Below are 24942 nucleotides of genomic sequence, written 5' to 3'. Positions count from 1 at the left end.
GCTTTTGTTTTAGTTCCATCTACAGCTGTTCCTGAAGAAAGACGACTCGGTGGGCTATCGGGCGCTCGTGCAGACCGAGGACAACCAGCTGACGTTCCTGCACCAGCCAGGTGACTACCAACTCCAGACTCTGGAGATATTCATCATTGGTGACACAGTTAGATGCAGATCAGTTGCAAATTTATGCTGCCTCTCATTTAGCAAAGTCTGAGATTTTTGGGGGATATTTACCACCCTGAAGTCCTGGGCAGCCAACTGAGATAGATTTACTACTGTAGATGAGTCAGATTTGCAATTTAAACGGATGGACAAATAATAAATGGTCATCTGAGGAAGTAATTAGAAACAAAGTTGCATAATTATAATATATCCCCCTCTGAAGCTCCCTTTTTAAAAGCTTAACTTTGACAACATTCATCTAAATACCATTAACCCCTCACCCACCGGGGCACTGTCACCCCCTTCCTGCCCACCGGGCACTGTCACCCCCTTCCTGCCCCCAGGGCACTGTCACCCCCTTCCTGGCCACCGGGCACTTCTACCCCCTTCCTGGCCACCGGGCACTGTCACCCCCTTCCTGCCCACCGGGCACTGTCACCCCCTTCCTGGCCCCAGGGCACTGTCACCCCCTTCCTGGCCACCGGGCACTGTCACCCCCTTCCTGCCCCCAGGGCACTGTCACCCCCTTCCTGCCCCCAGGGCACTGTCACCCCCTTCCTGCCCCCAGGGCACTGTCACCCCCTTCCTGGCCACCGGCACTTCTACCCCCTTCCTGGCCACCGGGCACTTCTACCCCCTTCCTGGCCACCGGGCACTTCTACCCCCTTCCTGGCCACCGGGCACTTCTACCCCCTTCCTGGCCACCGGGCACTTCTACCCCCTTCCTGGCCACCGGGCACTTCTACCCCCTTCCTGGCCACCGGGCACTGTCACCCCCTTCCTGGCCACCGGGCACTGTCACCCCCTTCCTGGCCACCGGGCACTGTCACCCCCTTCCTGCCCACCGGGCACTGTCACCCCCTTCCTGCCTCCGGGCACTGTCACCCCCTTCCTGCCCACCGGGCACTGTCACCCCCTTCCTTCCTGCCTACCGGCACTGTCACCCCCTTCCTGCCTACCGGGCACTTCTACCCCCTTCCTTCCTGCCTACCGGCACTGTCACCCCCTTCCTGCCTACCGGGCACTGTCACCCCCTTCCTGCCCCCAGGGCACTGTCACCCCCTTCCTGGCCACCGGGCACTGTCACCCCCTTCCTGGCCACCGGGCACTGTCACCCCCTTCCTGGCCACCGGGCACTTCTACCCCCTTCCTGCCCACCGGGCACTTCTACCCCCTTCCTGCCTCCGGGCACTGTCACCCTCTTCCTGCCCCCAGGGCACTGTCACCCCCTTCCTGCCCCCAGGGCACTGTCACCCCCTTCCTGCCCCCAGGGCACTCACCCCCTTCCTGGCCACCGGGCACTTCTACCCCCTTCCTGGCCACCGGGCACTTCTACCCCCTTCCTGCCCACCGGGCACTTCTACCCCCTTCCTGCCCCCAGGGCACTGTCACCCCCTTCCTGGCCACCGGGCACTTCTACCCCCTTCCTGGCCACCGGGCACTGTCACCCCCTTCCTGCCCACCGGGCACTGTCACCCCCTTCCTGCCTCCGGGCTATGTCACCCCCTTCCTGCCCACCGGGCACTGTCACCCCCTCCTTCCTGCCTACCGGCACTGTCACCCCCTTCCTGCCTACCGGGCACTTCTACCCCCTTCCTTCCTGCCTACCGAGCGCTGTCACCCCCTTCCTGCCCAGGCCAATTTTCAGCTTTCAGTGCTGTCACACTTTGACAATTGCACAGTCATGCAACACTGTACCCATATGACTTTTTTTTTTTTTTTTCACACCAATAGAGCTTTCTTTTGGGGGGTTTTAATCACCACTGAGTTTTTTATTTTTTGTTAAATAAAACAAAAAACACCTGAAACTTTTGAAAAAAAACCCGCACTTTTCTTAAAATTTTGCAAATAAATAAAATTTCTTCATAAATTTAGGTCAAAATTTATTCTGCTACATTTCTTTGAAAATAATAATAATGGAATTTTGTTTTCACGTTGCTATTTTTTTTTTTTATTACATTTTTTCTTTTTTTTTACTATTTTATTTTTCAGCACACTGTGACCAAAGCAATACAATGTTACCATAGTAACACTGAACTACTCTGGGCAAGTGATCAGGATTATTTATTTTTTTTAACACATTATGATTGCTGATACCGATGTATTTCATTGATATTTGCAATCATTGTTAGTGAATGAAACTGATTCATTCAGTCTTTTGTTGTGATTAGCTGTGATTGGGCAAAGCTGATCACATGATACAGATGGGCTGTGATTGGCCCTGTCTGTATCGTGTGACTGCCTTGACCAGTCACAACTAACAACATAATTATGTACAATGGATGGCATGGCAGGAAGCCGTCCATTGGATACAATTGACGTGTGATCTGCTGTGATTGGTCACGTCACTTCCTGAAAACATCACAACACCCAGCCTCGTTATTCTCCTCAAAATCCCTCGGCTATGATGGAAGTAGTGGGTTGGCTCTTGGGAGGAATTATGCCAATAATAAGATACCTCTATGGGTGGAAGCGTGGGCGTTGCCAAGCAAACTATATTTGTATGCAGACCGGTCACATGTGGCGCTGAACCTCCATGACCGAAATAATTGAATTCCAATAAATGAAAGGGGCGAGGCCAGGGACAGTCATAAAAGGAAGTGTCTAGATGATGCTGGACGTCCTATAGCCGTGAAGTGTGCAGGACTGAAGGGGAGGAGCCGGTAGCCCTGTGCAGGACTGAAGGGGAGGAGCCGGTAGCCCTGTGCAGGACTGAAGGGGAGGAGCCGGTAGCCCTGTGCAGGACGGAAGGGGAGGAGCCGGTAGCCCTGTGCAGGACGGAAGGGGAGGAGCCGGTAGCCCTGTGCAGGACGGAAGGGGAGGAGCCGGTAGCCCTGTGCAGGACGGAAGGGGAGGAGCCGGTAGCCCTGTGCAGGACGGAAGGGGAGGAGCCGGTAGCCCTGTGCAGGACGGAAGGGGAGGAGCCGGTAGCCCTGTGCAGGACGGAAGGGGAGGAGCCGGTAGCCCTGTGCAGGACGGAAGGGGAGGAGCCGGTAGCCCTGTGCAGGACGGAAGGGGAGGAGCCGGTACCCCTGTGCAGGACTGAAGGGGAGGAGCTGGTACACCTGTGCAAGACTGAAGGGGAGGCCAGAAATTAGTTTTAATTTTAATTGTACTTTCCTATTGGTCATTTATCTTTTTATTTATATTTCGTCTCTATTTTTTTTTTTTTTCATGAATGTATTCCCGTTTCCTTTGTTTCCCCGTTGTCACCGTCCCCATTCCTCTTCCAGGAAAGATCTTGTGGCTGAGAGAAGAGTCTCTGGCAGACGCTGTCACGATGGAAATGGTGGATTTACCTCTCACGGGGGCTCAGGCTGAACTAGAGGGGGAGTTTGGCAAGAAAGCCGGTATGTGGACTGAGGTTGGGGCATAGGGGGGCGATGGGGAGACCTCTCGCTGTCTGCGCTCACATGCTATCATGTTTTAATACTTTTCCTTCTCTTTTCTCTGCTACCTGGATCCAGCCATACAAGGTAACGCTGCGACCAGTCTGCGCTCGCGGAGATTTATATATGTTGGTGTGTATGGGTCAGTTCCTTCCCATCATCAGTCCATGGGTGGGAGGGTTGGAGGAGTCTGGGTGGGGCGGTTGGAGGAGTCTGGGTGGGGCGGTTGGAGGAGTCTGGGTGGGGCGGTTGGAGGAGTGTGTGTTTATATATAAATATATTTTTCTTCCGTGTGGGTCATAGACACACAGAGGTGGCTCGGGAGCGAACATGCACAAGTGCCCCCAGAACAAGCAGCTTGTATGTATGTATGTATGCCAATATATTTGGGAAAAATATTTTTAAAATATATTTTTCTTCCATGTGGGTGAGACACATGGAGCGCAGCTTGGCCCGCCTCCCGCTCCCTCCTCACTGGATGCAAATGGCTCCCTCTGCTGTGTCTCAGCCAATGAGGAGGGAGAGAACCAGGAGAGCCACCATTCTGGTGCACAATGCTGGATTGAGATCAGTCCCGGGTAAGTATAAGGGGGGAGCTGCACACTGAAGGTTTTTTGCCTTCATGCCTAGAATGCAACCTTCAGCCTTTAGAACCACTTTAGCGTAGAGATGAAGGCCAGTGTGGGTGAGAAGTGTCGGGAGAAGGTCCCAGGTAGAGCATATCTCACTTGTCCTGAAGTAATAGTTTTATAACCGTTAGGCTGTACAGTGTGTTGCTGACTGTTTTTCCTGGATGAGTTGGCAGTTTGGGAAAAGGACGAGCCCCCCCCTTGGCTGACCGGGTGCAAATGCCAAGGGAATGATCCACTACAGAGGTCTGAGAGCAACAGAAGTCTTCACTGGTCTCTTCTCCCATGTTCTAGTTTTCATGGAACCTTCTGTCTTTGAACACCAAGCCTTGTGTGAAGACCCCTTTCTCTTCCCTCTACAGATGGGCTCCTGGGGATGGTGCTGAAGCGTCTCTCCTCGCAGTTGATCTTGCTGCATTCTTGGAGCGCCCACCTGTGGAAGATGTTCTGTGACGCCAGAAAGCCACGTAGCCAGATCCGCAGCGAGGTCAACATTGACACGCTAGCCAGGGATGAGTTCAACCTGCAGAAGATGATGGTCATGGTCACCTCCTCGGGCAAGGTGAGGGGTGGGTGTGTGGAGCCGTTGGTGACTCCGGTTCTGTTCCCTGGGGTTAAATATTTTACCAGAGGAGGAGAATGGGGCTTCTCTATTGCTTTCATTCCAGCACTGGAACACGACTGCTTTCGATGGCACCAACATTTTATCCACATTGGTATTCATTAACCCCTTCGCGCCGAAGACACACAAATATGCGGCCTCACAGAACTGGCCTTTTTTCTGTGGGGCCGCATATTTACATAGCTGTCTTTGTGATGGGAGCGTGCGCGCACCGCACGCTCCCAGCACAAGGTCCGGGGTGTCACTGAGAGCCCCGGGTCCCGATCGTTAGAATCCCAAGATGCCCAATTCCGGGTCACATGATTGCTGTGATAGCCTCTGATTGGCTATCACAGTGATCAGTCACTGTACAGGCCGGCCCCCTTGTTTTTTTGTTCTCTCTATGAATGGAGGATAGAGATGCATTGTATCATTATATACATCCTATTATACATTGTATCATCATATACATCCTATTATACATTGTATCATCATATACATCCTATTATACGTTGTATCATTATATACATCCTATTATACATTGTATCATTATATACATCCCATTATACATTGTATCATTATATACATCCCATTATACATTGTATCATTATATACATCCTATTATACGTTGTATCATTATATACATCCTATTATACATTGTATCATTATATACATCCCATTATACATTGTATCATTATATACATCCCATTATACATTGTATCATTATATACATTGTATCATTATATTCATCCTATTATACATTGTATCAGTATATACATCCTATTATACATTGTGTCATTATATACATTCCATTATACATTGTATCATTATATACATCCTATTATACATTGTATCGTTATATACATTCCATTATACATTGTATCATTATATACATTCTATTATATATTGTATCGTTATATACATCATATTATACATTGTATCATTATATACATTCCATTATACATTGTATTATTATATACATCCTATTATACATTGTATCATTATATACATTCCATTATACATTGTATCATTATATACATTCCATTATACATTGTATCATTATATACATTCCATTATACATTGTATCATTATATACATCCCATTATACATTGTATCATTATATACATCCCATTATACATTGTATCATTATATACATCCCATTATACATTGTATCATTAGATACATCCCATTATACATTGTATCATTATATACATTCTATTATACATTGTATCATTATATACATCCTATTATACATTGTATCATTATATACATTCTATTATACATTGTATCTCTCTAACTTCTGGCATAGAGGGGGAAAAATGTTGGTTTAAAAAAAAGAAAATAAAAAAAGATAAATATTAAAAAATAAAGAAAAAAATACCTAGATCAAGGTTTGATTTAGTTCAGTTCTGGGGTAAGTTTGGGTCAAGGTCAAAAGGTCAGGGTCAAAGGTTAGGATTTTTTTTTTTAAATTGGTATTAGTGTCGGTGTGTTTTAGGTTTAAAAAAAACAAAACAAACTGCGCACTGTTATTTCTGGGCTGTACTAAGGGTACAAATAACACACATATATGGTATCGCTGCGATCATCGAGCTGGAAAATGTATCGTGGGTTGTCCTTTGGTGGTCGGTTATGGTAGTAACAAGAAACACACAGCTAAAGTTAAAAAAAATTTTTTTTTTTTTTTTTTTTTTTTTAGTATTTTGGGACAGTTTTTTCCTTTTGATGATAAAAAATAAATCAGGAGGTATCCATTACCATTTACCACCAAATAAAAGCCCAATGTGTCCTGAAAGAAACGCAGTATAATCCACCCGGATGTACGAAGTAGTTGTGATGATACGGACGGTTTTACTAACACCGATCAGCGTTGCAAAATTGTGCTTAGGCATTAGGATTTGTTTTGCCCTCAGGCGTGATATTATATATTTGTGAATGGTGTCCAGGACACACAGACGGTGGAGTAGATGACATGCTGTGTGAGCTTTGCTGCTCTAATAGGCCCTTTACTGTCCATCTGCAGATCTTTGGTATTGAAAGCGGCTCAGGCAGCATCTTGTGGAAGTTCTACCTCCCCGGCGTTCGTCCAGGAGCCTCCTTTAAGCTGCTTGTGCAGAGGACAACGGCCCACTTCCCTTACCCCCCTCAGTGCACCCTGCTGGTGAAGGACAAGGTTGGTACTTTTCTAGGACTGTAATCCAGTGTGTATTCTGATGAAATGTGTATTTGAAGATGGAGAATTGTTCCTGTTTTATGTTCCAGGAGACGGAGATGACCTCCCTTTACGTCTTCAACCCAATATTTGGGAAACTAAGCCAGATGGCTCCTCCTCCTCTGCAGCGCCCCATTCTCCAGTCGTTGCTCCTCCCAGTTATGGACCATGACTATGCCAAAGTGCTACTTTTATTGGATGACCAGCACAAGGTGGGGCGGAGCCTGAAAAACTCCTTTTCTCTTACCTGACCTTTGCACTCAATTTTTTGTTACATTGTGTTGATGTTTTGTATATCTATTTCTTCTGCATGTCACCTGATGTTCTTTCTCCATACGAGTCGAGAATTCGGTATGACCCCCGGTTCACATCTATGCGGCGTGGGGGCCACGTTTTGCGCAGGCATTTGAATGGAATCCCGCGCCCCATGACACGCAGGGAAGAAGTCCTTGCAGTTCTTTGGAAACCGCAGCCGAGGTTCCCAGTACAGTTGCGTTTTCCAGTGCGGGCGGCATGCCATTAGAACTAATGGTACCTGCCTGCGGGTCCGTATTCATCTGTGCGGGTGGTGCGGCTGCACAGATTTTCGTGCGGAACCTCAGCGGCACCACCCGCACAGATGTGAACCTAACCTTTAACCCCTTGCCTACCAGGCACTTATACCCCCTTATTTACCAGGCCAATTTTCAGCTTTCAGCGCTGCCGCACTTTGATTGACAATTGCGCGGTCATGCAACATTGTACGCATATGAAATTTTGATCTTTTTTTTTTCTCACAAATAGAGCTTTCTTTTGGTGGTATTTAATCGCCACTGGGCGCTTTACTTTTTGCGCTATAAATAAAAAAATTGCAAAAAATTTGAAGAAAAAAAAAAGTTTCTTTGTTTCTATTATAACATTTTTCAAACAGGTATTTTTTCTCCTTCACTGATGTGCGTTGATGAGGCAGCACTGATGGGCACTGATAGGCGGCACTGATGGGCACTGATAGGCAGCACTAAAGGGCACTGATAGGCAGTACTAATGAGGTGGCACGGATAGGCGGCACTGATAGACAGCACTAATGAGGTGTCACGGATAGGCGGCACTAATATGCAGCACTGATGGGCGGCACTGATAGGTGACACTGATGATGGGTACTGATAGACAGCACTGACTGGCATCACTGCTGGGCACTGACTGGCAGCACTGACTGGCACAACCCCTGGGCACTGACTGGTGGCACTGACTGGCAGCACTGCTGGGCTGCACTGGTGGGTGGCACTGGTGGGCAGCACTGGTGGGTGGGCACAGGTGGGTGGCACTGGTGGGCACAGGTGGGTGGGCACAGGTGGGTGGCACTGCTGGGCACAGGTAGGTGGCACTTCTGGGCACAGGTGTGTGACACTGCAGAGTGGCACAGGTGGGTGCACTGCTGGGCACAGGTGGGTGATCTGCTGGGCACAGGTGGGCGGAGCTAGTTGGCGCACTGCTGGGCACAGATGGGCGGAACTTGCGGGTGGCACTGCTGGGCACCGATCATCAGGGCACTGATCATCAGTGCCCTGATGATCGGTGCCGATCCCCGCTCTGACAACTGCCGGTTCTCGGCAGTACTTTCCTCACGATCTGACAGCGTGAGGAAAGTGCAGCCGAGAACCGGCACTTGCATTTTCCTCTGATCAGCGTGTCATTGGACACCGCTGATCACGTGGTAAAAGGCCGCTGTGATTGGCCTTTTACCACATCACGTGATCAGCTGTGTCCGTAGGACACAGCGATCACGGAGATCGCCGGGTGCGCGCCCCCTGCAGGAGAGCGCGTTCTGGGAGGACGTCATATGACGTCCACTCAGAACTGGCCGGCCGCAGTGCAGCCGTCATTCGGCTATCTGCGGTCGGCAACTAGTTAATGCACTGTACCTCTCAAACACACCTTCAACCCATTTCAAATGCTCTATATTCCTGGGAGCAGCTGATATGTGCTTTGCCTGGCTTGCCCCTGTCTGAGTCTCTATACAGCGACCCTGAAGAGTGATACCCAGAAACCTGCCCACTGTGTTTGGCAAAAGGGCTCTTGGGAGATGTAGCTATGAGGGCAGTGCTTATGTCAGTAAAAACTGAGCACCCAGCAGCTGCCCCTGCAAGAATTTTACAATCCTGGTGTTGTCACCGGGAGTAATAACAGCCTTTTTTCACCATGGGAAAATAATAATCCAGGAGCATTGCCGAGAAGGGGAGAGGGGGGTTCGGCAGTAATTTTGGGTCACGTCTGGACATACGCTTTAAATATTTGCAGACCGGACTGAGCTGGCTTTTCTTTCTATGATGTGTATCTGCCACGGCATTAATCTAATCCCCCCGTTTCTCCAGGTCATTCCTTTCCCAGCCACAAAGTACGTCCTGCAGCAGTTACAGGAGCTGTCCTCCACCATCTTCTTCTTCCTGGTAGACGGGGACAGAGGGAAGCTGACTGGGCTGCGTCTGCACAAGGTAAAGAGTCGCACAATTCCTGCTTTCTCTATCTGTTTATTGTAATATCCTCCCTGACTGTAGATGTTTCTGCAGGATCTGAGCACAGAGGAGATGTGGGAGCTTGTACTGCCTCCAGAACTGCAGAGGATCACCACTGTGAAGGGAAAACGTTCCAATGAGCACGTCCACTCGCAGGGGAGAGTCATGGGGGACCGAAGCGTCCTGTACAAGGTAAACTTGCGATTTTTGTAGTTCAACTATTGAACTAAGCCCTAATTGTCCACCATACTGCCCCGAACTACATCACTGACCTAATATCCAAGTACCACCCAACACGCACACTCCGCTCCTCACAAGACCTCCTTCTCTCTAGTTCCCTGGTCTCCTCCTCCCATGCCCGCCTCCAGGACTTCTCCAGGGTGTCACCCATCCTCTGGAACTCCCCACCCCAACCCATCAGATTATCACCTACTCTCCTCTCCTTTAGGTGCACCCTGAAAACCCATCTCTTCAGGGAAGCCTACCCCACCCCCTGCTAACTTGCCGACCTCCTCCACTCTTCCTACCACTCCATCCCCCACAGCTATCCCCTCCTGTACCACCACCCCCTCCCTCCTAGATTGTAAGCTCCAAGGAGCAGGGCCCTCGATCCCCTCATGTTTTGCATTGTATTGGTATTGTTCTGTCACATGTTCTGTCCCCCTTTGTAATGTACAGCGCTGAGCGAACTATCGGCGCTTTATAAATACTGTATAATAATAATTGTAAATCATCATCTTTGGCAAATAACAAATCTATACAAATCCTAAGCCTATCAGCTTTTCACAGTGCATCATTTTGCATTCCTCAAGACAGTGAGGTATTTTTTTGTCTGGATAGGGTGATTTATGGGGCTTCTCCATGAGAGGCCGACATTTAACCCGTGGATGAGTGTACCCGTATTACATATCTGTAGCAGGATAGATTGTACTGTCTATTTATTTTTGTCCATTATGGGGCAACTCCATTATGGGGCAACTCCATTATGGGGCAACTCCATTATGGGGCAACTCCATTATGGGGCAACTCCATTTCCTTAACAGAGATTATATATTCAAGCTGATCAAACTACAGGGCCTCTTTGTATGCCGTCACTTCATCTAACATGGTATTTGATCTGGTCTGGTGTTCTTAACCATTTGGATGTAAGGTAAATAATTGCAGTGGTATCCAGTCACATTGTTGTGCGCAGCGCATTCCACTTCAATAGGCATTCATTACAGCTGAGCATACATTTTCTATATATTTACCGTATTTTCCGGCGTATAAGACGACCCCCTACTTTTCCTGTTTAAAATATAGGGTTTGGGCTATACTCCCCGTATAACACTACCCCTCTTCCAACGCACACCAAATAAAAATTAAAAAACATCAGATTTGATTTCAATATGGTAGGGTATTTCAGTATGGTATTCCAATGATGGGGCACGATTCCTCCCACTGACACCAATGATGGGGCACGATTCCTCCCACTGACACCAATGATGGGGCACTATTCCTCCCACTGATACCAATGATGGGGCACTATTCCTCCCACTGACACCAATGATGGGGGCACTATTCCTCCCCCTGACACCAATGATGGGGCACTATTCCTCCCACTGACACCAATGATGGGGCACTATTCCTCCCCCTGACACCAATGATGGGGCACTATTCCTCCCACTGACACCAATGATGGGGCACTATTCCTCCCACTGACACCAATGATGGGGCACTATTCCTCCCACTGATACCAATGATGGGGCACTATTCCTCCCCCCACCGACACCAATGATGGGGCACTATTCCTTCCACTGACACTAATGATGGGACACTATTCCTCCCACTGACACCAATGATGAGGCACTATTCCTCCCACTGATACCAATGATGGGGCGCTATTCCTCCCCCTGATACCAATGATGGGGCACTATTCCTCCCACTGACACCAATGATGGGGCACTATTCCTCCCCCTGATACCAATGATGGGGCACTATTCCTCCCACTGACACCAATGATGGGGCGCTATTCCTCCCACTGACACCAATGATGGGGCACTATTCCTCCCCCTGATACCAATGATGGGACACTATTCCTCCCACTGACACCAATGATGGGGCACTATTCCTCCCACTGATACCAATGATGAGGCACTATTCCTCCCACTGACACCAATGATGGGGCGCTATTCCTCCCACTGACACCAATGATGGGGCACTATTCATCCCACTGACACCAATGATGGGGCACTATTCCTCCCACTGATACCAATGATGAGGCACTATTCCTCTCACTGACACCAATGATGGGGCGCTATTCCTCCCACTGACACCAATGATGGGGCACTATTCCTCCCACTGACACCAATGATGGGGCACTATTCCCCCCCCTGATACCAATGATGGGGCACTATTCCTCCCCCTGATACCAATGATGGGGCACTATTCCTCCCCCTGATACCAATGATGGGGCACTATTCCTCCCACTGACACCAATGATGGGGCACTATTCCTCTCACTGACACCAATGATGGGGCACTATTCCTCCCCCTGACACCAATGATGGGGCACTATTCCTCCCCCTGACACCAATGATGGGGCACTATTCCTCCCACTGACACCAATGATGGGGCACTATTCCTCCCACTGACACCAATGATGGGGCGCTATTCCTCCCACTGACACCAATGATGGGGCACTATTCCTCCCACTGATACCAATGATGAGGCACTATTCCTCCCACTGATACCAATGATGAGGCACTATTCCTCCCACTGACACCAATGATGGTGCACTATTCCTCCCACTGACACCAATGATGGGACACTATTCCTCCTACTGACACCAATGATGGGGCACTATTCCGCCTACTGACACCAATGATGGGGCACTATTCCTCCCACTGACACCAATGATGGGGCACTATTCCTCCTACTGACACCAATGATGGGGCACTATTCCTCCTACTGACACCAATGATGGGGCACTATTCCTCCTACTGACACCAATGATGGGGCACTATTCCTCCCACTGACACCAATGATGGGGCGCTATTCCTCCCACTGACACCAATGACACTTGCTGACCCCTGTTCCAGTATGGTGCTGCTGCAGCCAGCATATGTGGTTGCAGCAGCACCTCTGCACTGCACACTTACCGTCTTTACCCTCACTCGATCTTCGCGGGTCCGCTCGGCTCTGCCTCCTCGCCCGTGATTGGCCGCCTGTGTGCCTTTCTTGAGCTACAGTTCTGGCGGCCAATCACCGGTGAGGAGGCGGAGCCTAGCGGCAGGAGTGAGGGAGTGGCCGGAGTGACGGAAGGAGCAGCGCTTCCTGGATGGATCGTCGTGGGAGCCAGGTAAGAGACTGCAGCCCTCTGCCCACCCCTGTACTTAGTGTGCCTTCCGTCGGAAGGGGGGGGACGGCGGCACCGCGCCGCCCCCCTAAAAAGTGCCACCCTGACGCATACCGGCGTATAAGACGACCCCCGACTTTCGAGAAGATTTTCAAGGGTCAAAAAGTCGTCTTATACGCCGGTAAATAAAGGTTCTATAATTTGCATTCATCAGTTGGCCAGATGGTGCGTAGGGAAACGCTCCCCGGTCCAGTACAGATTTGATTTTTGTAGTTTGCGAACAATGCTGCGCTAGAATCTCACACTATTGTCGTATTGGGCCTCACCTGCCCTCAGTCTATCCATTATGATCCATGTGCTTCTACTATGGGGGCTCTCAAAATTTAGAGTTAGGAACTGCAGAATATCGGGGTGCCGTGAAGAGACTCTGAAGCTTGCGGATGTATTTGCAGATGAGTGCAAACTAAACCCTGTTTTTAATGCAGACTGTTAGGACAATTTAGTTGGTTGCAGGCTGGTCGGTACGTTGAGCTGGGAATTTTTCTCCCATTGTGTGACATGCGTCGCCCTTCCATGTGCTCCTTGCTGTGAAGGCCAGTTATAGATTGGGGCAGTGGCCACTTGTTTGTCATTTTTAATATGTGCAGATCTGCAATGAGTTAAGTCCAAGGAGGTGCATGCCACCTGTAGACTTTTTATTTACATCTGACAGTTTTATGGAGCTTCGGGAGTGCAGCTGTGACTACAGTCTAGGGCAGCAATGGGCAAACTACGGCCCGGCGGACCTTTTAATCCGGCCCGCGGAGCATGGCAAACATTGGCTGTCAGGATGTAGGCGGGGCAGCGTGACGAACTCCTCTCCTCTCACAGTCCGCCCTGAAGACCGGAACGGCGCGGGGACACGGCGAGAGGAACGTGCGGAGCAAAGGTAAGTGAATTGACACAATATGGGGGATGAATTACTATATGGGGAATGAATTACTATATGGGGGATGAATTACTATATGGGGGATGAATTACTATGGGGGATGAATTACTATATGGGGGATGAATTAATATGGGGGATGAATTACTATATGGGGGATGAATTAATATGGGGGATGAATTACTATAAGGGGGATGAATTACTATATGGGGGATGAATTACTATATGGGGGATGAATTAATATGGGGGATGAATTACTATGGGGGATGAATTACTATATGGGGGATGAATTACTATATGGGGAATGAATTACTATGGGGGATGAATTACTATATGGGGGATGAATTACTATGGGGGATGAATTACTATATGGGGGATGAATTACTATATGGGGAATGAATTACTATGGGGGATGAATTACTATATGGGGGATGAATTACTATATGGGGAATGAATTACTATATGGGGGATGAATTACTATATGGGGGATGAGTTACTATATGGGGGATGAATTACTATATGGGGGATGAGTTACTATAGGGGGGATGAATTACTATATGGGGGATGAATTACTATGGGGGGATGAATTACTATAGGGGGGATGAATTACTATAGGGGGGATGAATTACTATAGGGGGGATGAATTACTATGGGGGGATGAATTACTATATGGGGGATGAATTACTATGGGGGATGAATTACTATGGGGGATGAATTACTATATGGGGGATGAATTACTATATGGGGGATGAATTACTATGGGGGATGAATTACTATAGGGGGGATGAATTACTATATGGGGGATGAATTACTATGGGGGATGAATTACTATAGGGGGGATGAATTACTATATGGGGGATGAATTACTATGGGGGATGAATTACTATAGGGGGGATGAATTACTATATGGGGGATGAATTACTATATGGGGGATGAATTACTATGGGGGGATGAATTACTATGGGGGGATGAATTACTATATGGGGGATGAATTACTATATGGGGGATGAATTACTATGGGGGGATGAATTACTATATGGGGGATGAATTACTATATGGGGGATGAATTACTATAGGGGGGATGAATTACTATAGGGGGGATGAATTACTATAGGGGGGATGAATTACTATGGGGGATGAATTACTATAGGGGGGATGAATTACTATAGGGGGGATGAATTACTATAGGGGGGATGAATTACTATATTGGGGATGAATTACTATGGGGGATGAATTACTATAGGGGGGATGAATTACTATAGGGGGGATGAATTACTATAAGGGGGATGAATTACTATATGGGGGATTAATTACTATGGGGGATGAATTACTATATGGGGGATGAATTGCTAGGGGGGATGAATTACTATAGGGGGGATGAATTACTATAGGGGGGATGAATTACTATGGGGGATGAATTACTATGCTTACTATGGGGGAATATTACTATATACTTACTATGGATGGCATGGTAGTGGCTGGGCCAACCAGCAGCTAGTCCGGCCCCCGGGTCCAATATATGAACCCATTGCGGCCCTCAAGTCAAAAAGTTTGCCCACCCCTGCTCTATGGGCTCTGACAGGGACTATCTTGCTCTCATACGGCAGCAGCTCTGCCCTCCCCATCACCATTTTTTCTCTTGGTGCCAGGAAAACCTGTCGGAAGTGATTCATACAGATAGCAGAAGAAGGAGACAGCAGACAGAAATGACACTCAGTGCTCTGGACTGAGACAAGTACACACTATAGAGAGATGTGCTTTGTCCATATTTCGTGTCTGAGGTTTACAACCACTTTAGATAACACATTGGACTTTATTTGTAAGCCCGCTGGTATTATCATTGCACCGGCTTTATAAGAATGTTGATGTTTCTTTTTTTCTGTTTAGTACTTGAACCCCAATTTGTTGGCAATGGTGACGGAAAGCGCAGATACTCACCCTGACCGCTGCTTCATAGGAATCTATCTCATTGATGGCGTTACCGGACGCATCATTCACTCCTCCGTGCAGAGGAAAGCCAGAGGCCCCGTTAACATTGTCCACTCTGAGAACTGGGTGGTGGTGAGTCTGGAACTCCTCCTCCTCCTCTCCATCCTGTTCTATCTCCTCCCTCTGCTCCACTCAACCTTTCATTTCTCCCGCAGTACCAGTACTGGAACAGCAAAGCGCGCCGGAACGAGCTGACCGTCTTGGAACTCTACGAAGGAACCGAGCAGTACAACAGCACCAACTTCAGCTCCCTGGATCGGCCGCACCTCCCGCACGTCCTGCAGCAGTCCTACATCTTCCCCTCTGCCATACGGGCCATGGAGGCGACCATCACCGAGCGCGGCATTACCAGTCGCCATATCCTCAGTGAGTAGATGCTTCTAGAAATGTGCTTATTGCTTCAAAATAAATTCAGAGAGCGATTGTTAAAACATACAGGCGGACCTCGGTGTACGAACGCCTCGATTTAACGTAATTTTCGTTTTACGAATGAAAATCCATTGAAAATAACGCCTCGGTTTACTAATTTTTTTCGCAATACGAAGTGTATGTCGGTGCCGATTTTTAAATGCAATTGCCGGCTTTTTATTTTCTTCATTATAGCTCACAGAATTAGCTGTCACTTTCCCCGGAGCTAAAGGAAACTTTGTTTCTTTTATCTCAGGAAACAAACTAATAGGAAACATTGTTTCTTTTATCTCAGGAAACAAACTAAAAGAAAACTTTTTCTTCTATCTCAGGAAACAAATTAAAAGGAAACATTCTTTCTTTTATCTCGAGAAACAAACTAAAAGGAAACAATGTTTCTTTTATCTCGAGAAACAAACTAAAAGGAAACATTTTTCCTTTAACCTGGGGAAACAAACTAAAAGGAAACATTTTTTCTTTTACCTGGGGAAACAAACTAAAAGGATACATTGTTTCTTTTATCTCGGGAAACATTTTCTTTTATCTCGGGAAACAAACTAAAAGGAGACATTGTTTTTTTAATCTGGGGAAACAAACTAATAGGAAACATTGTTTCTTTTATCTCAGGAAACAAACTAAAAGAAAACTTTTTCTTCTATCTCAGGAAACAAATTAAAAGGAAACATTCTTTCTTTTATCTCGAGAAACAAACTAAAAGGAAACAATGTTTCTTTTATCTCGAGAAACAAACTAAAAGGAAACATTTTTCCTTTAACCTGGGGAAACAAACTAAAAGGAAACATTTTTTCTTTTACCTGGGGAAACAAACTAAAAGGATACATTGTTTCTTTTATCTCGGGAAACATTTTCTTTTATCTCGGGAAACAAACTAAAAGGAGACATTGTTTTTTTAATCTGGGGAAACAAACTAAAAGGAAACATTGTTTCTTTTATCTGGGGGGGGGAGTGACAGCTGATTCTCTGAGATATAATAAAGAAAAAAAAAAGCCGGTAATTACATTTAAAAACCGGCACTGACCTATAGTGACATCGACTTTTTTTTTTTGTTTACACTTTTCTGACCTCCGGAACTGATTCATTGGTTTTCAGTGCATTGCTATGGAAAAGCGCGTTTCGGTTTACAAATTTTTCGCAATACAAAACGTCCCGGAGAACGCATTCTATTTGTAAACTGAGGTACGCCTGTCTATCTGAAGCCAAAACTTTATTTTGGTGTGTAAAAAAAATTGGTGAAAACCCTTTTTATGTTTCTTATTTTATGTCCCCTTTTGGGAGATGTCTATTCACTTCTTGTTCTAAAGACACAGCAGGAAGTGAAATCTCTCCAAAATTAAAAAGGAATTCCTCTCTTAGACTGTTGTGACCAGGACAGGGGCCCCCACTGGAAGATTTCACCTCTTTTCCTTTTCTGGTGACAACGATGAAATGTTGGATTTCCCATCACTTTCTGTCACCAGGACTAATAGAGGGGGCTGGCTGTAGTAACATTTTATTTGTGTCCACAGTTGGACTCCCATCTGGAGCGATCTTTTCCCTTCCCAAGGCCTTACTGGACCCCCGCCGGCCTGAGATCCCTACAGAATACACAAGGTCAGACCTGTGGGCGTGGTTTATTAGATTGGTGTACTTGGAGAGACGCTCATTTATATAACTTGTACTTTGCTTTTCTGTCTGGCAGAGAAGAGAATTTAATCCCGTACACGCCCGACATTCAGATTCACGCTGAGCGCTTCATCAATTACAACCAGACCGTGTCCCGGATGAAAGGAGTCTACACGGCCCCATCGGGCCTGGAGTCCACATGCCTGGTGAGCAGAGCACCGCTGTCATCGACCTGTTCCTGCACCTGTCTGTTCACCCAGTCTGACTCTGACTTCCTGTTCATTCACCCAGTCTGACTCTGACTTCCTGTTCATTCACCTAGTCTGACTCTGACTTCCTGTTCATTCACCTAGTCTGACTCTGACTTCCTGTTCATTCACCCAGTCTGACTCTCACTTCCTGTTCATTCACCCAGTCTGACTCTCCCTTCCTGTTCATTCACCCAGTCTGACTCTCCCTTCCTGTTCATTCACCCAGTCTGACTCTCCCTTCCTGTTCATTCACCCAGTCTGACTCTCACTTCCTATTCATTCACCCAGTCTGACTCTCCCTTCCTGTTCATTCACCCAGTCTGACTCTCCCTTCCTGTTCATTCACCCAGTCTGACTCTCCTTTCCTATTCATTCACCCAGTCTGACTCTCCTTTCCTGTTCATTCACCCAGTCTGACTCTCACTTCCTATTCATTCACCCAGTCTGACTCTCCTTTCCTGTTCATTCACCCAGTCTGACTCTCCTTTCCTGTTCATTCACCCAGTCTGACTCTCCCTTCCTGGTTCTGTGGCTGTTCATTTGGCTGTTCATTCACCCAGTCTGACTCTCACTTCCTATTCATTCACCCAGTCTGACTCTCCTTTCCTGTTCATTCCCTCAGTCTGACTCTTGCTTCCTATTCATTCACCCAGTCTGACTCCCACTTCCTATTCATTCACCAGTCTGACTCTCCCTTCCTGATTCTGTGGCTGTTCACTCACCCAGTCTGACTGTCACTTCCTATTCATTCACCCATCTGACTCTTTTCTTGTGGCTGTTCACCCAGTCTGACTCTCCCTTTTTCTGTTCATTCACCCAGTCTGACTCTCCTTTTTCTGCGGCTGTTTATTCACCCAGTCTGCCTCTCCCTTCTTGTTCCTGCAGCAGTTAATTCATTCAGTCTGACTCTCCCTTCCTTTTCCTCTTCATTCACCCAGTCTGACTCTCCCTTCCTTTTCCTCTTCATTCACCCAGTCTGACTCTCCCTTCCTTTTCCTCTTCATTCACCCAGTCTGACTCTCCCTTCCTTTTCCTCTTAATTCACCCAGTCTGACTCTCCCTTCCTTTTCTTGTTCATTCATTCAGTCTGACTCTCCCTTCCTTTTCCCTTTTCTTGTTCATTCACCCAGTCTGACTCTCCCTTCCTGTTCATTCACCCAGTCTGACTCTCCCTTTTTCTGTTCATTTACCTAGTCTGACTCTCCTTTCCTTTTTCTTCGGCTGTTTATTCACCCAGTCTGCCTCTCCTTTCTTGTTCCTGCAGCAGTTAATTCATTCAGTCTGACTCTCCCTTCCTTTTCCTCTTCATTCACCCAGTCTGACTCCCCTTCCTTTCCTCTTCATTCACCCAGTCTGACTCTCCCTTCCTTTTCTTGTTCATTCATTCAGTCTGACTCTCCCTTCCTTTTCCCTTTTCTTGTTCATTCACCCAGTCTGACTCTCCCTTCCTATTCATTCACCCAATCTGACTCTCCCTTCCTGTTCATTCACCCAGTCTGACTCTCCCTTTTTCTGTTCATTTACCTAGTCTGACTCTCCTTTCCTTTTTCTTCGGCTGTTTATTCACCCAGTCTGACTCTCCCTTCTTGTTCCTGCAGCAGTTCATTCATTCAGTCTGACTCTCCCTCCCTGTCCATTCGCCCAGTCTGACTCTCCCTTCCTTTTCCCTTTTCTTGTTCATTCATTCAGTCTGACTCTCCCTTCCTGTTCCTGCAGCAGTTCATTCATCCAGCCTGACTCCTTTTTTCCCTGCAGGTTGTGGCCTACGGACTGGACATCTACCAGACTCGTGTCTACCCCTCCAAGCAGTTTGACGTGCTGAAGGACGACTACGACTACATCCTCATCAGCGGCGTTCTCATCGGCCTCGTCTTTGCCACCATGATCACCAAAAGACTGGCTCAGGTCAAACTTCTCAACCGCGCTTGGCGATGAGACCGCAGAAACTTCAGTGATCTTCGGAAACTTAAAGGAGCGCTCCGCCCAGCACCAATATTTTCCTTTGTAATCACATGCCGGCTTCCTGTATCTCCTCATCAGCTGCCCCTTCCACCCAACTCCTGAAGTCCTCACAAAGCCCAAACATTAGGACTGAGGTACAAAATATGCCACTGAAAGCGTAGAAAGGTTGTCAAGAAGCCGGCACGTGATTGGTTCTCATGCAGCCCACCCACAATGTCCGATGTTGGTGTTGGGTGGATCCCTCCTTTGCTCCATGTATCCTCTGTGATTGTAGGGGAGGATAGATGAGAGCTCAGCGTCTCGGGAGATACTTGAATGACAGCCTGCTGAGGTGTCCCCTCTAATCTGGCCCAGACTGCACTGGTTTTATTGATCTTTATTGGTTGTGTGAATGATTGGCGTGCGATTGGTACGGTATTTTTTTTTTTTTTTTTTTAGGCCTGGTACACACGGGCATCGGGTTACTTGTGTATTGCAAAGCTTTAACAAAAACTTCAAAAAGATTTCATGCAGTTATCTTGAGCATCCCTTCATTTCCTGTCTCGGCACCTTCAAATCGTTCTCAATCTCCGCTCCTCCCAAATCATACTGTCATTGGGCCGCCTCTCACTTTCTCTGCCAACAATTATTTGTGCTCTTCATAATGTGACGACATGATCTTTAGAGCTGGCAGCAGTCGCTGTACTGCTGGTCATGAGCATTATATGAAAGAACGCACCCCTTGGCATCCCTTTAGATGTGCATCCCTGCTAGCCACTGACTACTTCAGACTTTAGCTGTGCAATCTGCTGATCAGTTGCTTGATTACATTCTAATAGACGGTATTCTATGCGTACATTACACTATCTTTAAACACATCTAAATGTGAGCGCTGCCTGACATCTTCTGCTTACAAACGTCAGTAGCAGTAATTCAAACTCGTTTAATGTTGATGCTTGCAGCCGCTTAATTGAAGTGACAGTCAGAACTCCCATTATATGTGTTTAATGGAAGCAGAAGATTGCTTTAAGGCACAGGTATCAAACACAAGGCCCGCAGGCCGAATCTGGCCCTCCAGGTCATTTCATGTGGCCCTTGCACCGCTCCTGCAGGTACCCCCTAGTCTCCGCCCCCACCTTGTCTCAGCAGTCGGAAGCAGAGAGGAGAACAGAACTCCTCTGCCAAATCCTGCACCCCTCAGTGCAGCTGCAGCTCCCCCTCATCTCTGCCTCCCCTGGTCTCAGCATTCGGAAGACTCTTGTAGCCGACTCCACTCCTCTTCTGGTCCTCCTCCAGACTCTGCACTTTCTGCTTTCCAGCTCTGCCCCCAAAGGGGGTGCATGGTGATGTTAGGGAGGGTGTGAGATTCTTGACATCTCATGTAATTGGGGGGGTGGGGGGGTGCTCTTTCCATCTAGTCTTACATATACAACCGGCCCTTTGAGGGCGACCATAATGCAAATACGGCCCACAATGCAATGCAGTCTGACACCCCTGCTGTAATGGCTTAAATATAGCTTTTGATGCTGCCTGCCAATGCTTTGTGTACATTCGCTGCATACACCGCACTTTAGGGGCTTATTCACATGGGCAGCCGAGGCAATAACAAGTGAGTGAGCTGCGGTTTAATACCCCCCCCCCCCCCCCCGCCAGGCCACAAGTTAAAGGCTAACATCATCTTTTTGCACCGTGTTACGTTACTCCCGTATTCAGGATGAAACACGGTGCAAATGTGATGTCATGCAGGTGGTCTTCTCCCTCCTTCACTTTGAAATCAGTGAGGCTGTGGGAGCTCCGCCCATGTTACCGCGTTCGCAGATATCCGTGAATGAAGGAACTACAAGTCCTGACTGCCGCTGTGGCGGTTCGACTCGTTGGTGTCAATGAAACACGAGTGCCATTGGAAGTGACCATCTGCAGCTGAAAGCCTGACCCAGGGGTGGACTGACAATTCATGGGGCCCCGGGCAATTGGGGATCATTGGGCCCCTGTGTCCTCGTCCACACTCAAAGCACACCCAAAAAAGCCTATAAAAGGTACCAGGGGCATTTCATGGGGCCCCCTACAGACCCCGGGCCCTCGGACAGTGCTCGAATGGTCAATCTGGCCTTGGCCTGTACCTCTGTAGAGGAGGAGAGCTGGAGGATCCTGCCATTGCACTCATGGTCACTAATCGTGGGTGCAATACTCTGCAGGCTCATGAGAAATAAACATTTATAAATGGGCATTTCATGGGGCCCCCTACAGACCCCGGGTCCTCGGGCAGTGCTCAAATGGTCAGTCTGGCCTTGGCCTGTACCTCTGTACAGGAGGAGAGCTGGAGCATCCTGCCATTGCACTCATGGTCACTAATCGTGGGTGCAATAACTCTGCAGGCTCATGAGAAATAAACATTTATAAATGGGCATTTCATGGGGCCCCCTACAGACCCCGGGCCCTCGGGCAGTGCTCAAATGGTCAGTCTGGCCTTGGCCTGTACCTCTGTACAGGAGGAGAGCTGGAGGATCCTGCCATTGCACTCATGGTCACTAATCGTGGGTGCAATACTCTGCAGGCTCATGAGAAATAAACATTTATAAATGGGCATTTCATGGGGCCCCCTACAGACCCCGGGCCCTCGGGCAGTGCTCGAATGGTCAGTCTGGCCTTGGCCTGTACCTCTGTACAGGAGGAGAGCTGGAGGATCCTGCCATTGCACTCATGGTCACTAATCGTGGGTGCAATACTCTGCAGGCTCATGAGAAATAAACATTTATAAATGGGCATTTCATGGGGCCCCCTACAGACCCCGGGCCCTCGGGCAGTGCTCGAATGGTCAGTCTGGCCTTGGCCTGTACCTCTGTACAGGAGGAGAGCTGGAGGATCCTGCCATTGCACTCATGGTCACTAATCGTGGGTGCAATACTCTGCAGGCTCATGAGAAATAAACATTTATAAATGGGCATTTTTTACCTGCAAAATCTATAAATAAATTTAAAAAAATAAATAACTAAATATAAATATATCTACAGGGGCGGACTGAGAACTCATGGGGCCCCCGGGCAATAGGGGATCATGGGGCCCCTGTGTCCTTGCCCAAACTCAAAAAAGCCTATGAAAAAGGTATCAGGGTCATCTCATGGGGCCCCCTACTGACCCCGGGCCCCTGGGCAGTGCCCGAGTTTCCAAATGGTCAGTCCGCCCCTGTATGTGTGTGTATATATCAGGTGAGGGTGCGGCGTGCCAGCAGGCGAGGGGTCTTCTGTAGAGATTTGGTGGTAGTGACATCACTGGGGTGACAGGAGCTCCACGTCTGCAGCGGTCCCTGTATCTGGTGTGGAGCCACGAGAACAGAATTGATTTGAGCGCGTTGGAAATGACGCAGTCGCCACTGCCGGGTTTTATTTGTTCATCATCCATTCAGCATTTACCTCTTCACCGATCCGCGGGAGACGCCCCCTCCTCCCTCCGCCGTATGAATGTGTGAAGGATGTTCTGTATTCAAAGTTTCAGTTGAAAATTTCCCCTAATTTATGTAGTTTGATTTTTTTTTTTTTGGTTAAAGTGGAACTCCGCTGCCTGCGCACCACAAACTGACCACGCCATTTAATTCATCCATCCATGTCTTATTTTGTTGAGAAATCACTTTGAAAAACACCCCTCTAGCATTTCTAGCCACCATCTTGAGTAAGGGCAGATAATTTATGGAGCATTTAATTCCTGGAATTCATCTGCCCTTAGCTCAGGCAGGAGCATGTGCTTAGCTGAGAAAGCCCCTCCTCCCATGAGACTCCTGGGATGTATGACATCATGTTAGCCTAGGCCAGAAACCAGGAAGTAACTGAAGAAATGTTCTCTACACACATGACGTGTCCCCTCCCCCCCTCTTCTCTACACACATGACATGTCTCCCCCCCCCCCCCCCCCCCACTCTTCTCTACACACATGACGTGTCCCCTCCCCCCCTCTTCTCTACACACATGATGTGTCCCCTCCCCCCCTCTTCTCTACACACATGACGTGTCCCCTCCCCCCCCCCCCCACTCTTCTCTACACACATGACGTGTCCCCTCCCCCCCTCTTCTCTACACACATGATGTGTCCCCTCCCCCCCTCTTCTCTACACACATGACGTGTCCCCTCCCCCCCTCTTCTCTACACACAGGACGTGTCCCCTCCCCCCCCTTCGCTACACACAGGACGTGTCCCCTCCCCCCCCTTCGCTACACACAGGACGTTTTCCCTCCCCTCCTCTACACACATGACATGTCCCCTCCCTCCATCTCTACACACGACATGTCTCCTCCCTCCGCTCTTCTCTACACACGTGACGTGTCCCCTCCCCCCCTATTCTGTACACACGACGTGTTCCCCCCCCCCCCATTCTGTACACACATGACATCTCCCCTATTCTGTACACACATGCCATGTCCCCTCCCCCTCTTCTCATGTTAGCCTAGGCCAGAAACCAAGAAGTAACTGAAGAAATGTAAAACTAAAAAAAAAAAAGTATAAAAGTGATGTATGTAATATGCGCTCGTATCTCGGAAGGCCGGCAGCGGGAGGAGTGCAGACGCCCAAGCGGATGGAGAGTTTAGTTCCACTTTAATAAATGAAAACGTTTTATGTTCAGTATTTATCATCCAGACGTTGGGTCATGTGACTGATTTGTGTGTCAGAATCGCCAAATAAAGACGAAACCAATAAAACAATTGAAAGGGCCGGCGCCCTTCTCTGTGTTGTCATTTCTTGCTGCGTGTTCTGATTGGACAGGAGGGTGTGCTGTGCGCAGGGGCGGGGCTATTCCTGGAAGCTGCACACGGGATTGTACCAGGACCCTGCATGTGACGGCGGTCCCGGCAGCGCTGCGCAGGGGGAGGGGCTATTCCTGGAAGCCATGGATTCTGCACGCGGGATTGTACCAGGACCCTGCATGTGACGGCGGTCCCGGCAGCGCTGCGCAGGGGGAGGGGCTATTCCTGGAAGCTGCACGCGGGATTGTACCAGG

The 24942-nt window shown here is 48.3% G+C and overlaps 1 protein-coding gene across 1 annotated transcript in view; it reads left to right on the top strand.

The window, feature by feature from the left end:
* The window catches only part of LOC149427407 (ER membrane protein complex subunit 1-like), a 35511-nt gene extending 10865 nt beyond the window's left edge, over positions 1 to 24646 (top strand). Inside the window, exons 12-23 of the mRNA XM_089668073.1 lie at positions 14 to 110; positions 3393 to 3509; positions 4540 to 4739; positions 6802 to 6951; positions 7041 to 7202; positions 9342 to 9461; positions 9537 to 9674; positions 15631 to 15804; positions 15888 to 16098; positions 17667 to 17751; positions 17840 to 17969; positions 19770 to 24646. Of these exons, the coding sequence (XP_089524199.1) occupies positions 14 to 110; positions 3393 to 3509; positions 4540 to 4739; positions 6802 to 6951; positions 7041 to 7202; positions 9342 to 9461; positions 9537 to 9674; positions 15631 to 15804; positions 15888 to 16098; positions 17667 to 17751; positions 17840 to 17969; positions 19770 to 19949 (1764 nt within the window). The 3' untranslated portion in view covers positions 19950 to 24646. The remainder of the gene's footprint in view (positions 1 to 13; positions 111 to 3392; positions 3510 to 4539; positions 4740 to 6801; positions 6952 to 7040; positions 7203 to 9341; positions 9462 to 9536; positions 9675 to 15630; positions 15805 to 15887; positions 16099 to 17666; positions 17752 to 17839; positions 17970 to 19769) is intronic.
* Positions 24647 to 24942: the final 296 nt, after the last annotated feature.

Source organism: Staurois parvus, unplaced genomic scaffold, assembly GCF_062004578.1.
Source record: "Staurois parvus isolate SC_StPar_1 unplaced genomic scaffold, SC_StPar_1.0 ptg003794l, whole genome shotgun sequence".
NCBI lineage: Eukaryota > Metazoa > Chordata > Amphibia > Anura > Ranidae > Staurois > Staurois parvus.
This window is presented reverse-complemented; position numbering and strand designations above follow the sequence as displayed.